Raw genomic sequence first — 13,654 nt, 5'->3', positions numbered from 1 at the left:
TTTTTTTTAAGAATACGTAATATTTATCAAAGTAATTTGATGTGCTAAAGTTGAATTTGTTTTCACAATTTTGCTATCGCATTAAAAAAAAAATTGATGCAAAATGGTCAAAAAATGATAATTTTGACGATATTTATTGGAAATAAAGTAAATTAATTTTTATATTTTTGCTTATTTAAAAGTATATTTTTTTTATAAATAAAATCTCTTATAAATAAATTTTTTTTGTTTTTATATATTTTTAATACAGTTAAAATATAATGAAGATCGTCTCTACATGATGCAATGCTAGAAATATTTAAAATACTTAAAATAATATAACGTGTTATTATTCTTTATATTTTTAACTAACAAGAACTTAACTACGAAAATAGTTTTAGTAGGTATTGTACGATACAAAATAATATACAATACACAAAATGATGTATATTATAATATAGTAATAATATACGTGTATGTATTTATTTTAATACAATCTGGATACGCCTAGTTTCTGTACGCCAGGTTGATTTAAGACAGCTTTATACAATATAAAATTTAGATGGATGGAATCCGCGGCAAAATAGCGAAATTGTATGTTTCATTTATGCAATACTAAAACTATTTTTTAAATGCTTGTTAGTTAAAAATATAAAAAATAATAACGTATAATACAACATTGTTGTTATTGTTGTTATTGTTATTATTATTATTACTATTATTATTACTATTATTATTATAATATACTATTTTACACATTAGATTTTTCTACAGTATATAGACAGAAGTATAATAATTATTCTTGATTTTACTGACAACTACAAATTGGCGTTGACTTATGAGTTATCAAATCTTTTGGGGGACGCATGTATACTTGAAGCTGTTTCTTTACCTTTGAAAAAATTAATTTTTAACAAATTTCTTCATGGAAGAAAAATTAGCTAATCTAGTCGTAAGATATAGATAACTAACATTTTTTGCAGCAAGAGCAATAATTTAGTAATAGTAGCAAAACCTTTTATTCTTGCTGCAAAAAATGTTAGTTATTCATAATTCATGCGTATGGGTGAAATGAAGATATATCTACGTATGGATTTTATCACAGCATACATAGTAACGCATGTGTTATGCGTACAGGTACGCATGCAATACATCCATACATTTTTATTATAATAGAATTAAAAAAGCATTCCTATCATATAAGGTAATTTAGAAATATTTGTACAAACTTTAGGAGTGAGTTCTCCACACATAAACAAGAAAAAAATGTTAAATAAACATATGTCGGGAAATGACTGGTTTCGGACAAATGCATGTAAATATGACATTTTTTTCTTGTTTATTTGTAAAAGACTTATCTCCAAAATTTACACAAGTATTTCTGAATCACTAGATATTTTTCTCTTGCTTGGAATACCATGTCTCTCAATGGCATGCAATATGGCAAGCAATAAGATCAACTACATGAAACCAATAGAATTATCTCGATGTGACAGTCGAGGTATTAATCTATATATGTATAATACTCTGTCATCGTACAGTGAAATTTGAAGATGCAGATTTTTTGAAAAACGTTACTTAAAAATAAATTGCCCGACTTAGACAGATATATTATAATATATCTTCACAGAATGGAGGAAAAAAAAGAGACAATTTTTTATGTAAAATAAACTCGAGCAATCAATTGTATGAGCTTAATAAGAAGTTGATCGTTTCAGCTGTTATTGAGATCTAATAATTTACTCAACTGGACGGTCCGCGTAAGGATACACGGGGTGGTCTCGCGCTGACACGTAAAAGCTGGGTGCGAGACACTGTTTCTTGATTTACATATAATATATTATATATAATATGTGCAATAAAAGTATCTATGTAATCTGGTAATGTGTGTATAAAATAAATGTTAATTTTCCACTAAACTTTGAAAATTAAAAATTAAAAATTTGAAATATTCTGAATTGAATTTATATGATAAACATATTAAACATATTATAAAAATAATATAAATGACTCATAAAGATATCTTTAAGACGTCTTATATCCTGATTTTGGATATGCGTGCTGTCTAGGGTATCTTTTTGCATAGGTAAATATATAATGTATACGATTATTATATTTTATATCTTGCGCTTAGTTTATGTTTCACTTGTTAAAATCTATTTCTAGAATAAATAAATAGCAAGTAGAAATAAGATAGATACAAAAAAGATACAGTATTAATATAAAGTAACATAATTGCGTACGGAAAGATAGTCCATGTACCCTAATCATTCATATTAAGTGTACATTGGAAGAGATAATGCATAGCTCTGAACTGGTTTCCTTGATAGATTTCCTATATGATAGATTTTTTCCTAAATACATTATAATACAAAACATATCACATACTAAGTTCCGATAACTTTTTCGAAAGAGAGGAGAAAAAGAATAATTTTGAAATTTTTAATAAAAATAAATATCGTAGAAGTTGAGTAAAATTAAAAAATATTTATTAAACCAGATCCTATCTCTACTTTTATATTGAAAAACTGAGACCTTTTGCGCTAATTTTTTCGTATTAAACATGTTATAATCTGTTACTACTTTTTAAAAAGAAATAATTGGTAGTGTCAATATGTGGCAGTCTATTCGGATCTGATAGATTGTAGATAATTTATCATTCTGATGTAAAACATTCGATAACAGTAATCTCAAACAAAATGACATAGCAACACATGTCAGACAAATTACGAACGTTATATTAAGCAATTAATTAATAATAATAGCGATACGATATTACATTAATATTACTGTCAGAATGCAATTATCTTTCTCGGTAAGACTTTTATTATTATTTTCTCCACATAAATAATCCCAGATAATTGATACTAATGCTTAATAATTAATAAATCCTCATAATTGAAATCTATCTTGAGATTAGAAAGTTGAAGATGCCGAGAAATTCTAAATTAAATCGACTTTAATAAATTAAAAAAAGCCTTATACTATATAAAATATATTATATAAATGCAATATAAGAAATAATATATAATTATTAATGAATTGCAATGTATTTATCTTTATATGAAAACAGCTGTTGTATATAAAGGTCGTTTTACATTAGTCACAAGCAATCTATATTGTCGCAAGAAGCTTGCAATTTGAGCTTTTACATTAAAGAAAGTCACAGCCAATTAAAGAATATAATTTCTGTAAAAACTTCGTTTTAAGCAAGCAGAACTGCTAGTAGTACGAGTAAGTAGTACTGCTTTCTTTGCAAACAGTATTGCTATACCGGTCGTAACGTAGTCCAACGTAGTCGCAAATAGCAGTCGTAAGGTCATATGACCAAATAAAAAATTTACGTCTCTGAGATTTGCGACAGGCAATGAGCATATCAAGCTCCGTTTTTACGGCATCTATTTGGCTTGCTCGTTTGTTTCGTGTTTTATTGTAACATATGCAAAGTTATTAATAAGTTAGGAAATTTTATTTTTTAATAACGAATGATTTTAGAATAGAAGATTAACCTCTGGACACAAACGTTCATAGAGATGATGTAGATGTTGGATTGGGTCAAACCTTGTGACTACGTTACAATTGAAAGTAGTACTGCTTGCATTTATGCGACTGGCTGCTTGTGACTAATATAAAACCTTGATATTTGTTTACGTATATAAATGTTTTGAAGTTATTTGCATTAAATGGAAAAAAATAATTAGTGTGTAGCGAAAGCAAGATGACAAATAAAATATAATTGCAAAGTAATACATAAAATTATCATGTTTGCATATCAAGATGATGACCAAGGTAATATATCTCACTACCCGTCATAAAGTACATATTATTTATATAACTTAAAATGGCATAAACGTGAGGATATATAAAAAGTAACTCCAACACGCAAAATAATATAACTTTTTCAATGAAGCTTTCTATATTCTCGAGGAAATCTGATTTGAAAAGCGAGCGAATGTATCTGTCATTTGTTAAACTAAACAACTTTTGCTTGAATCATTGATTAGATTATCGAAATTCGAATCTCAATAAAGGCTGAACCAAAGTTCTGGCTGTTATGAGTAGGCTCAATTGATAGCTTGGGTCCAAATTATACACTCTTAAGCATGTACCGCGTAGTATCTCCAAATTCGAGGTACTAATTTCTAAATGGAAATGACATTTGGAGTCACATGCTGCTAGGAGATACTTTTCCCGGTACAGTAGCACGAGGTACGGAATACACGAGGTACTGATAAAGGAGGAGGTACCGATTGGAGGTACCGCATTTATAAATTTACGGTACAATTTTTTAGGAGATACAGTTTTAGGAGGTACAGTTTTTTAGGGGGCTCCCCGTATGTACCCCGTACATACGTACCTCGTACGTACATATGTACCTCGTACAAATGTGTACCTCCTACATATGTACCTCGTACAAAAGACATTCGCGAAGCACTCGACGCGGACGCGTGCACGAACGTGTCATAGGAGGTACAGTTTTTTAGGGGGCTTTCCGTATATACCTCCTATACATACGTACCTCGTATACGTAGCCAACCATGGCATGATCGCGACATTTGTTGAACGAAAGACATTCGCGAATAGCAGCGGGCAATATTATATCATATATCCAATTCGAAACTTTATTACTCTTTTTAAACTGAATTTGTTTCTTAAGATAATTTTTGAAAAATTATATATTTGCGCTGGTATGACATATGTAGACTATATATGACGTTTACTTCAAATTAAGAAGTAGTCGACCACGTAAGGCAGTTGGCTCACGATGCAGAGGTCCCGAGTTCAAATCCCACCAAGGTAAGTGTGTTTTTCAAATACAAAAAAATATTTATAATCATAGACTGCATCTTAAGAAACAAATTTAGTTAAAAAATAATAATAAAATTTCGAAATAAATAATTTTTTTTGTCGGGTGAATATTTGTTGCCCATAACGTACTTCCTAACTTCGAGGTACCATGTACCTCCAATTTTTGGCGACACATGCTTAAGAGTGACTTATGTCCCTCGTAATTACGTAGGAACAAAATTTCAACGTGTACCTCCAATTTTTGGCGACACATGCTTAAGAGTGTATAAAAACTGACATCACATACTTCCGTGCTTCGCGCGCGCTGTTTAGCTTTAAAATTATACTATTACTACACTATTATAACTCCTCTTAATACACAAAATTGTCAAAATATACAGCTGCTCATAAAGTAAGCGCAGCAAGAGAACCAATCAGCATCGCGAAAAAATGTCAACAATAAAATCTCTTACACGGCTTTTTTATGAGTGGACTAGATTATAGCGTTTCGCGCGCGCCTTGTGATGGTTTTTATTTGTTATTATCTATGCAAAAAACATTTGTACACTCGATCAATCGACTGAATTGAAACGACCAATCACGTTCGCAATAACACGGCAACAATTGCAAACGCGATTCACCCAACTTCAGGGTTTCATACCGCTTTTACAAGAGGACTATTTTTATTTTTCTACATGTTCTACGAGGGGAGATATTGCGATACAAAATTCTATTTGACAGATTTTACATTTAAGAAACGTCGTCATTATCGTCGGAAGAAAATTCTCTTCCAAGTTATAATGTAAGAAGGCATCAACTTTTTGTAGTTCTTCAAATCAGCGATCATGGACGTGTGCCCCTCCTCCTCTCAACCCCTCACACACACACGCGCGCGCGCACACACATCAAGTGCGTGTTCCGTATTTTTTAAAGTTATTATGTATACGGAAACACTTTCGCGTGCTCCGTAAACCAGAAGAACGAGTTTCAATTTATGACATGCATACTGACAACATTTATTTTCTCACCGTTTGTATATTGTTTTAGTCGATAAGTGTTTGCGGAATGAGAGAATAATTTTATGGAAAATTCTAGCAAAGGCAAGCGATAGTTTAGTCTTAATCTCTTTCTGTCTTTGGTCACTTCAAAATTTTATTAAAAATTTCACAATTAGTTATGCGCAATAAGATACCACGTCTGTACATACGCGAGCGAGTCTAACGGAAGAATCCCCGTTTTTCACTCAGGCTGCATGGAACAGGTTCGAATCTGGTCTCTTAGGACATTGTGCCCTTCGAGAAAATTCTCTCGAAAAGTTCAGATTAATTTAAAACAAAATTAACGTTTTGCAATTGTTCATTATTTATACCTGAAGTTTATTATTCGCGCTAGTCATGCGTTTCTTATTATCGTTTATATATTTTTTCCCGCTAATATACCCGTCTATGTTTTTCATATATTTGTACGTATCTCGTATAATCTAGGCGGTTGGGTATGTGACGATGCAATTGCCACGTTGTCATTTTGAAATAAAAAGAATGTTGTGGTTTTTTAACGATTAATAATAAGACATGACTTTAAATTGATAGTATGATATTGAATGGACTAATTGTAATCCTGAATATAATAGCGAGTTCTTAATTTTCTCTTCAATGTATTTTTTTAGCATGTTTGTAAGTACATATATCAACATCCAACCCAGAAAACATTATGACGTCTTAATTTTTATAAGACGTTTTATTAACGTCTCATAACATTTTTGAGGCGTTTTATAGACGTCTAGTTTTAACTAATTTATATGACCACTTTTAGACATATTGTAAATTATAATTAAAAAATAACACGAAAACGCGTTAACAAGGAGAAAAATACGAAAGAGGAGCTAGAGTGTTACTTGATAAATCGGCATCATAAATAATTTAATATTTACATAATTTTGATAACAATCTATGTATTACAACAGAGATCGCGGTCATTAGCAAAGTTATGCAAGTATTAATCCAGGTAGCACATACAAGATTCAAAAATGTTTTATAAGCGTTTTTCCGAAACGTTTCATAACCGATTTCTAGAAACGTTTTTCATGAGTAAAAATGTCCATTTAAAAACATTCGATGGAACGTTTCTTTTCCGATAAAATAACGTTTAAGAAGCTATTATAGAAACGTTTTTTTTAATAATAAAGAAAATTTCTACTTTTTACACTTTTGAACGTACGTGTTTATGACGTCTTTAAGACATGCGTAAGAATGTTCTAGAAACTTTATGCATCTATTATACCATCTATGGCGTCTATTCTTTTTCGAAGAAATTCCTGAACTGGTACACATTCGTGCAATAAGTTAAAGTCAAACAAAATATACTTGTCTCACTCTAACTTAGGGAAGATCGGGGCTCGTTGGCACAAGGGGCAGATTGGCAATGCGTTCCGTTTATGTATTTATGGAAAGAAATTAAACAATGGAAAAGTTATCACAAAGGGTCTGTTTTCTATTGCTGAACTGGCTGCGCTAGTTCAGAGTTTATCTTTGTTACTCATCCACATTGTGACATTAGAAGGAAAAAGATAAACTCTGAACTAGTGTAGTCAGTTCAGCAATAGAAAACAGACCCAAAATATTTCTTTTATGACATAGCTACTTTTCCCAAAGTTTATTTAAATTAAACAAGTATATTTCAATATAAAAAAAGAGAAAACTCTGATTCAAGAAGTAATCCAGTAAGCAAGAAACGTCAAGAAACATTTCAACTACATTGCATATCATACTTCATACTATATATATATTCTATTATACTCTATACTCTATACTATATAAATAGGGGAGGTGTCTGATTTTACGGAGAATGCCCCATATATATATATATATGGTTTTTTTTTTTTTTACGTGAGGAAATCTTCTACTGCTGGGTTCCCGGGCAAGCCCGGTATATGGCCCAGCAGCCCCCTCTGGTATTGGAGGGGGAAGACCCCCCCGCCCTCCGGGGAGAGGACGAGGGGAGTGTGGGATTCCACACACGCTGCATTCGATAAAGTGCAGCGCGCGCAGCCTACCCACTAAAACCTCACGGGTGTCCTTACCTGCGCCATTGTTGAGGGCGCCCGGTAACATTTACTATTGCTATCCGGGTCGCCCTTGGCGCCGAGCCAGTGATGGCTCCCTTCCTTGAGTTGTTAGCTCGTGGCTCAGGAAGCTTATTTATTTGTTGTTATAACAGGGTGGGGACACCATCCACTCTGTCATTCCTCTCGTTGTTGTGAGAGTGTATGTTCGACGCTCCGGATTCCCCGCCGGGAGCGCCGAATCTCTCCTCCTCCGAGCTTCCCTCTCGGGTGTATATACGAGTAAATACAGAATAATTATTTTTCTTCGCTGGCTGGACAGTCTGTCTCTCTTGCCTTCACTGGCTGGACAGTCTCTCTCTTGTCTTCACTGGCTGGACAGTCTGTCTCTTCTGCCTTCACTGGCTGGACAGTCTGTCTCTTCTGCCTTCACTGGCCGGACAGTCTGTTTCTCTTGCCTTCATTGGCCGGACAATCTGTCTCTCTTGCCTTCACTGGCCGGACAATCTGTCTCTCTTGCCTTCACTGGCTGGACAGTCTGTCTCTCCTGCCTTCACTGGCTGGACAGTCTGTCTCTCTTGCCTTTACTGGCCGGACAATCTGTCTCTCTTGCCTTCACTGGCTCGAAAGACTACCTGATTTGCCTTCACTTACTTATTCAAAAATTATTCTGTATTTACTGGAAAAATCATATTTGATCAACTACGTTCAAATTTTGTCACCGCAATAACGAAATCATAGTCAAAAATAAAAAAATAATAAAAATTCATAAAAATTTGAAAAAGTAAATAAAAAAAGCAATTAAAAAATACCGTAACACTCAAATTAATAATAATTAGAACGAGTCTGTATGATTTGAATATCGACGTCATTATTTTTTAGCATTTTTCGAATATACAGCCGCCATATTGGGTTTCGTTATATTCAAATACGACGTCCCGATTGTTAATTTATGATCAACATCTTAAAATGTATCATGATATAAATTTTCATGAAAATTGAACGCAGTTTGTACGTTTTAAAGAACAAAATAATTATTTTTTAGCATTTCACGGATAATTTGGTCGCCATATTGATTTTGGACAAACTAAAAATTTATTTTTTCCATGGATTCAATGGATTTAGTTAACTACTAAATAAACACATTAACACATTTTTCTATGACAGTCTATAACTTCCAAGTAACGATTTCATCTGTCGTACCTCGTTACTTGCAGACTTCGGCGACCATATTAAGGTGCGCCATGTTAATTTTTCAAAAGGCCACAGCTCAACTAAAACTACATATGTGTAGCTATAAAATGAGCTCCGAAAAAATTTTTTAGGTGACCCCAATTTTTGGACAGGGGGGGTGTCTGATTTCACGGAGAATGCCCCATATATATTATATATATATCCCTTAACAGGAACGCGGGGTGTCAAACACCCCAAAACGAAGTTTAGTCGTCTTTTTCGGTCGGTTAATCTATGAATTTCGCATCGCAGTGCCATCTTGTCATTAGTTCGAGTCACCAATGACACATTCCTGACTTAAACATAAAATAAAAATAAGTTTTCTTATAAAAATCAAGATTTCAATTCAGAAAAAAGGGGCACAGGCGATCATGAAAATAAATACCTTTTTTATACCCACTACAATCATAATTTTTTTCGTAAAGTACTCTATCTCAAGAACATCGTGTTAAATTTTTATCAAAAAATATTTATTTTTGACTGAGATATGATTTTTTAGCAAAACAAGCCATTTTTCATACAAGAATTTTTTTGAAGCCTCAAAACAAAAAATTTCATAGTTTAGGCTAATGGGTATCATTTTCCAGTGTTTAATGTATGTACTTGATTTTTTTCAAGCCTATTGGAACCTCCATTTCGCCGTAACCAACGTTCAAAGTCGTGTGGGGTATACAACACCCCGTGTGCAGATAACGTTCGATCGCGGACCAGTTAAGGGATATATATATATATATATATATATATATATATTTATATATTATATTATTATTTTATTTTATAAAACCCGACTGTTTGTCTGTCTGTCTGTCCGTCCGTCCGTCCGTCCGTCCGTCTGTCCGCGAACTACTCATTCGTTAGTGAACCGAATTTTTACTAAAAGTACTTATATGAAAGGGTAGAATTTCCCGGGAAGTGCCATGATGTGTATAGTTTTTTGTTACCGATTTTCTGGAAACCGGTTTTTCTAATTTTTTCAATTTTTTGGGAAATAATTGACCGAATCCCAAAGAATTATAGATGAAAATAAGAGTAGAATTTTCCAGGGAGTGCTTTAAAGTGTATAATTTTTCGTTACCAATCTTTTTGGAAGCCGGTTTAGGAGTTGAATTTCCCGGGGAGTGCTATAAAGTATATAATTTTTCGTTACCGATCTTTTTGGAAACTGGTATCAGAAGTTTGACAAACTTTTCGGGAAATAATTGATCAAATTTTAAAGAATTGTATATAAAATAGGAGTAGAATTTCCTGGGGAGTGCTATAAACTGTATAGTTTTTTGTTACCGATCTTTTTGGGAACCGGTATCTTTTTAAAAATCGGTTACGAAATTTTCCAGAGAGGGAGAGAGAGAGAGAGAGAGAAAAATTGCTATTTATTGTACACTCTGGGACAATGTCCCTTCAAGCGTCAAAACTTATACAATAAAATAAATTGTCATTACATACAAAATATAACAAATATTGTGTAAAAGATAAGAAAATAATAAGAAGTGTATGTACATGTATATAAATAAGTTCTACAATGAAGCAAAAGACGTCAGAAGTTATTGCTAAGCAGATAGTCGTACAATTTTAGTTTGAATGCGTCAAGGGTAGGTGCACGACATATGTCAGTTGGAATACTGTTCCAAAATTCGACCGCTGAGCAGATGAAAGAGCGTCTATAAAATTCCGTGCGGCATTGTGGCAGGATGAGAGCATCAGCCGATGCCCTGGTATCACGGGAGACTATGTCGCGTCTACGTTCAAATCTACAAGAAATAGCATCAGAGGTTTCAAGATTCAAGAGTTTAAAAGTCAGACAGCCGATAAAGTAGTTACGCCTGGATTTAATCTTGAGCCAATGCAGTTTCTCAAAGTAAGGAGTTATGTGCTCATCCCGTTTTACCTGGAAGATGAACCGAACACAAGTATTCAAAGACCTTTGTAGACGAAGGTTGTGTTCGGTAGTGAAGTCGGAGAGTGCAACTGATGAGAGTGATGTCGGCGCAACAGTAATCGAACAGTGGCAGAATCAGGGTAGTTATAAGCCGTAATTTAAGATGAAGCGGCAGTAGGTGTTTACAGAGCTTTAGCTGATGGAGAATTGCATTTGCTTTAGCTGCTTTTTTTGTTACATGTTTCTCCCACGAAAGTGAGCTCGTAATATGCACACCCAGGTACTGCACTGTGTCACAATAAGAGATGGCTGCGTCGTTGATGTAGATTCTAGGTAGTACATCCAAGTTCAATCCGCTGATGAATCTAGGGGTGCCCATGATCATGGCCTTGGTTTTGCTGGGATTAAGAGATAGCTTGTTAGATGTGGCCCAGTGCGTGATGCTAGTAATGTTCTCGTTTATTCTGAGAATAGCTTCAGTTAAATTTTTAAGCTCAGTGTGCAGATAAATCACCAGGTCATCAGCGTAGAAATGATATTTGCAGTGTTTAAGGACTCTGCCGAAACCAATTAAGTAGATGACAAATAAGAGAGGTCCCAAAACTGAGCCCTGAGGCACACCGGTGAACACTGGACGCTCAGACGACGTCGTCCTCGTTATAGGATCACGCACAGCTTGCTTTCTGTCATTAAGATAGGAGCATAACCATCTTAAGGCTGAAGTGGATAGGCCGAGGTCTCTTAATTTGTCAATTAAAATGTAATAGCGATAATGATTAACATAATCGAATGCTCTGGTGAAATAAAAAAAGACCGCAACTGTCACCATCCTACCATCTGCAGCCTGTCTCACATCATCAAGTACGCGAATTAACGCAAACTGTGTAGAAAGTCCTTTTCTATACGCAGATTGAAATGGATCCAAGGCGCCCGTTTCTTCCATATAGCGCGATATCTGCTCAGTCGCGATGCGCTCTAATGCCTTTGAGACCGCGCAAAGAATCGAAATTGGCCTATAATCTTGCATTTCCGACGGACATTTAACCTTCGGAATCGGGCAGATGATAGCTGTCTTCCAAGTTCGAGGGTAAACACCGTATGTCAGGCTGAAATTGAAAATATGTGTTAAAACCGGAAGGACGCAAGGTAGAGCCCAAATGAAGAGTTTGCAAGACAGTCCGTTGACTCCAATCGCATCAGATTTGATTCGAAGCAAAGCTTTTGCCACAGCAGTTTTTTCAATGTTACTCCAATAGAATTTGGAGTCTTCGTAAGTTTCTTCGCCGAGATAGACAGGGTGGTGTGTCTGCTGTCCGTCAGAGCCTGCCGCAACACTTGCGAAGAACTCATTGAGTTCGTCCGTAGGGAAGATGAGTTTTTTATCTACATTTTTGGATTTTAAGAGACCAAGATGCCTAAGCTTCTTCCATATAGCAGTCGGTTCGCTGCTGTCTTGAAAGGCGTTCAGATAATATTTTTCCTTGGCGGAACGTACTAAAGCCTGAACCTGATTTCTTAGGATCTTATATCTGGTGTAGTTCGCATTGATCTTACTTCTCTTCTAGACTCTCCTCGCTCTGTCTCTAGTCTTCATCACAGATTTGATGTCTGGCGTAAGCCAGGGAGCAGGAAAATGCTTGGGCTGGATGATTCGTAGGGGCGCATGCCTGTCGTAGCACTCAGTAAGAGCATCACTCAGAAACGAAACCTTGCTGTCGATGTTGTCAGCCTGATACAGTACGTTCCAGTCATATCCTCTCAGATCATTTAAGAAGTCATCAATGTCAAAAGAACGGAAATCACGCACCACGATCTTGCGTCTGAGGTGATGCTCAATTCTGACCCTGTATTTGATGCTGATGAGATCGTGGGCAGACAAGAAACATGCGTCGCATTGCCCGTAGGATATCAATTTATCAGCATCATCAACGATACATAAGTCTAGAAGTGTGGAAGACGAACGAGTGTGATGGGTTGGAGCATAAGGAACCAAGTAGAGGTTCGTGGCTTCAATGAAAGTTAAGATTTGAGTCAAGTCAAAAGTGGTAGAGCACAGATCAGCATTGAAGTCGCCAAAGATTATCAAGTGCTTGTAGCCGGTAGAGAGATCCGCGAATGCATCTAAAAATTCTCGTAAGTATCCACAATGAGGCGGCCGATAAACCACCGCCAGGAGTATCTTAGAACTACTACCTACAGAGATTTCGGCCACTAGAAATTCAGGTCTTCCGTCACATACACCTTCCGAATGCAGCAGGATCCTTGCCTGAAGCGAGTTGGAGATGTAAAAAGCAACTCCACCGCCATTCCTACCCCGCCTGTCGCATCTGAAAATCTGGTACCCACGCAGTGAGATAAGATCATCCGAAACAGCAGGCTTCAGCCAGGTCTCGGATAGGCATATTATGTGATATCCTGTGGGACCAAAATAGGCTTGGAACTCGTCAAGGTGAGCCATTAACGATTGACAGTTAACATGACATATGCGTAGAAATTCTGAAAGTTCGTTAACCATAGTTAATCGTTTTTGTTCTTTCCGCTATTCTTTATCTCAGAATGGGACATCGTTTACTGTCCAAAGCCGAGCGGTGTTGTGCTTCCTGCAAGGTCCATCTCCTGCAGTTCCCGCAGACAGGAGTCGTATCTCTCCTGGAGCATGCTTTGGTCTCGTGATCGCCAGCGCATTGACCGCAAAGTGGGGAGAACCTGCATTGCTC

The 13,654-nt window shown here is 35.4% G+C and overlaps 1 protein-coding gene across 1 annotated transcript; it reads right to left on the bottom strand.

The window, feature by feature from the left end:
• Window positions 1-10,932: 10,932 nt before the first annotated feature.
• On the bottom strand, window positions 10,933-13,452 carry LOC112456521. Its single transcript, XM_025019118.1, has 2 exons — window positions 12,505-13,452; window positions 10,933-12,444 (listed from the first exon to the last, which is right to left on the bottom strand). Exons 1-2 carry the CDS (start codon window positions 13,450-13,452, stop codon window positions 10,933-10,935), a joined length of 2,460 nt encoding a protein of 819 aa, XP_024874886.1.
• Window positions 13,453-13,654: the final 202 nt, after the last annotated feature.

This window comes from Temnothorax curvispinosus, unplaced genomic scaffold, assembly GCF_003070985.1.
Source record: "Temnothorax curvispinosus isolate PA1 unplaced genomic scaffold, ASM307098v1 QBEX01006928.1, whole genome shotgun sequence".
NCBI lineage: Eukaryota > Metazoa > Arthropoda > Insecta > Hymenoptera > Formicidae > Temnothorax > Temnothorax curvispinosus.
This window is presented reverse-complemented; position numbering and strand designations above follow the sequence as displayed.

Bases quoted from the DNA above. Each gene is read 5' to 3' on its own strand.
- LOC112456521 (XM_025019118.1), bottom strand. From the start codon at position 13,452: ATGGTTAACGAACTTTCAGAATTTCTACGCATATGTCATGTTAACTGT. The intron at 12,445-12,504 runs GTCTAGAAGAGA...CTAAGAAATCAG, and splicing joins CTAGAGACAGAGCGAGGAGA to GTTCAGGCTTTAGTACGTTC.